This window comes from Penaeus monodon, chromosome 32, assembly GCF_015228065.2.
Source record: "Penaeus monodon isolate SGIC_2016 chromosome 32, NSTDA_Pmon_1, whole genome shotgun sequence".
Classification (NCBI taxonomy): Eukaryota; Metazoa; Arthropoda; class Malacostraca; order Decapoda; family Penaeidae; genus Penaeus; species Penaeus monodon.
This window is the reverse complement of record NC_051417.1, coordinates 26,160,854-26,161,351: the sequence shown is the minus strand read 5'-3', so window position 1 is coordinate 26,161,351 and position 498 is coordinate 26,160,854. Positions and strand designations below refer to the sequence as shown.

Here is a 498-nt window from a genome sequence, read left to right as displayed (position 1 = left end):
TCAGCGGAAAAATAGGTTTATAAATGTCCCTTAATCGAAGTAAGCAGGAAGGGACTGAATAAAGCGTGGGAGGTTCGGTGGATGGGCGTGTAAAAAGGGTTATTTTACGAGCGAGGTTCCCAGAAGCGCTTGGGTGTGTGCTTTGCTAGTCAGGCCCAAAGTTCCACGAACCGAGGGCTTTGTCTATCCTACGTTGTGTCAGGATTGATCGAATGAATTATAAACAAGACCAAATTATATAGATTATAGAGAGTTTAATATGAAATCATCCACAAAAATTGTCTTATATGTTTATGTATGTCTATAATCACACAATATATAACAAGCAGAAAATGTCTAAAAAGTACCGACCTTGTGCAAATCCTGTGAACGTAACGTACCCAGCCACGGCAAACACTAAGCTGAGGACTGCAGCCGAAGCAATCGAGATGTGAGTCACCTGGAAGAAAATATTAGATCAAACCGGGTCGTGTTGGTTTAGCTCCAATATTGAGAGGG

At 41.6% G+C, this 498-nt stretch overlaps 1 protein-coding gene across 1 annotated transcript in view; it reads right to left on the bottom strand.

Annotated features, from left to right (window-relative positions):
• The window catches only part of LOC119593768 (putative sodium-coupled neutral amino acid transporter 11), a 33,715-nt gene that overhangs the window by 5,239 nt on the left and 27,978 nt on the right, over positions 1–498 (bottom strand). The window contains exon 7 of the mRNA XM_037942785.1: positions 352–439. Coding sequence (XP_037798713.1) covers positions 352–439 — 88 coding nt within the window. The remainder of the gene's footprint in view (positions 1–351; positions 440–498) is intronic.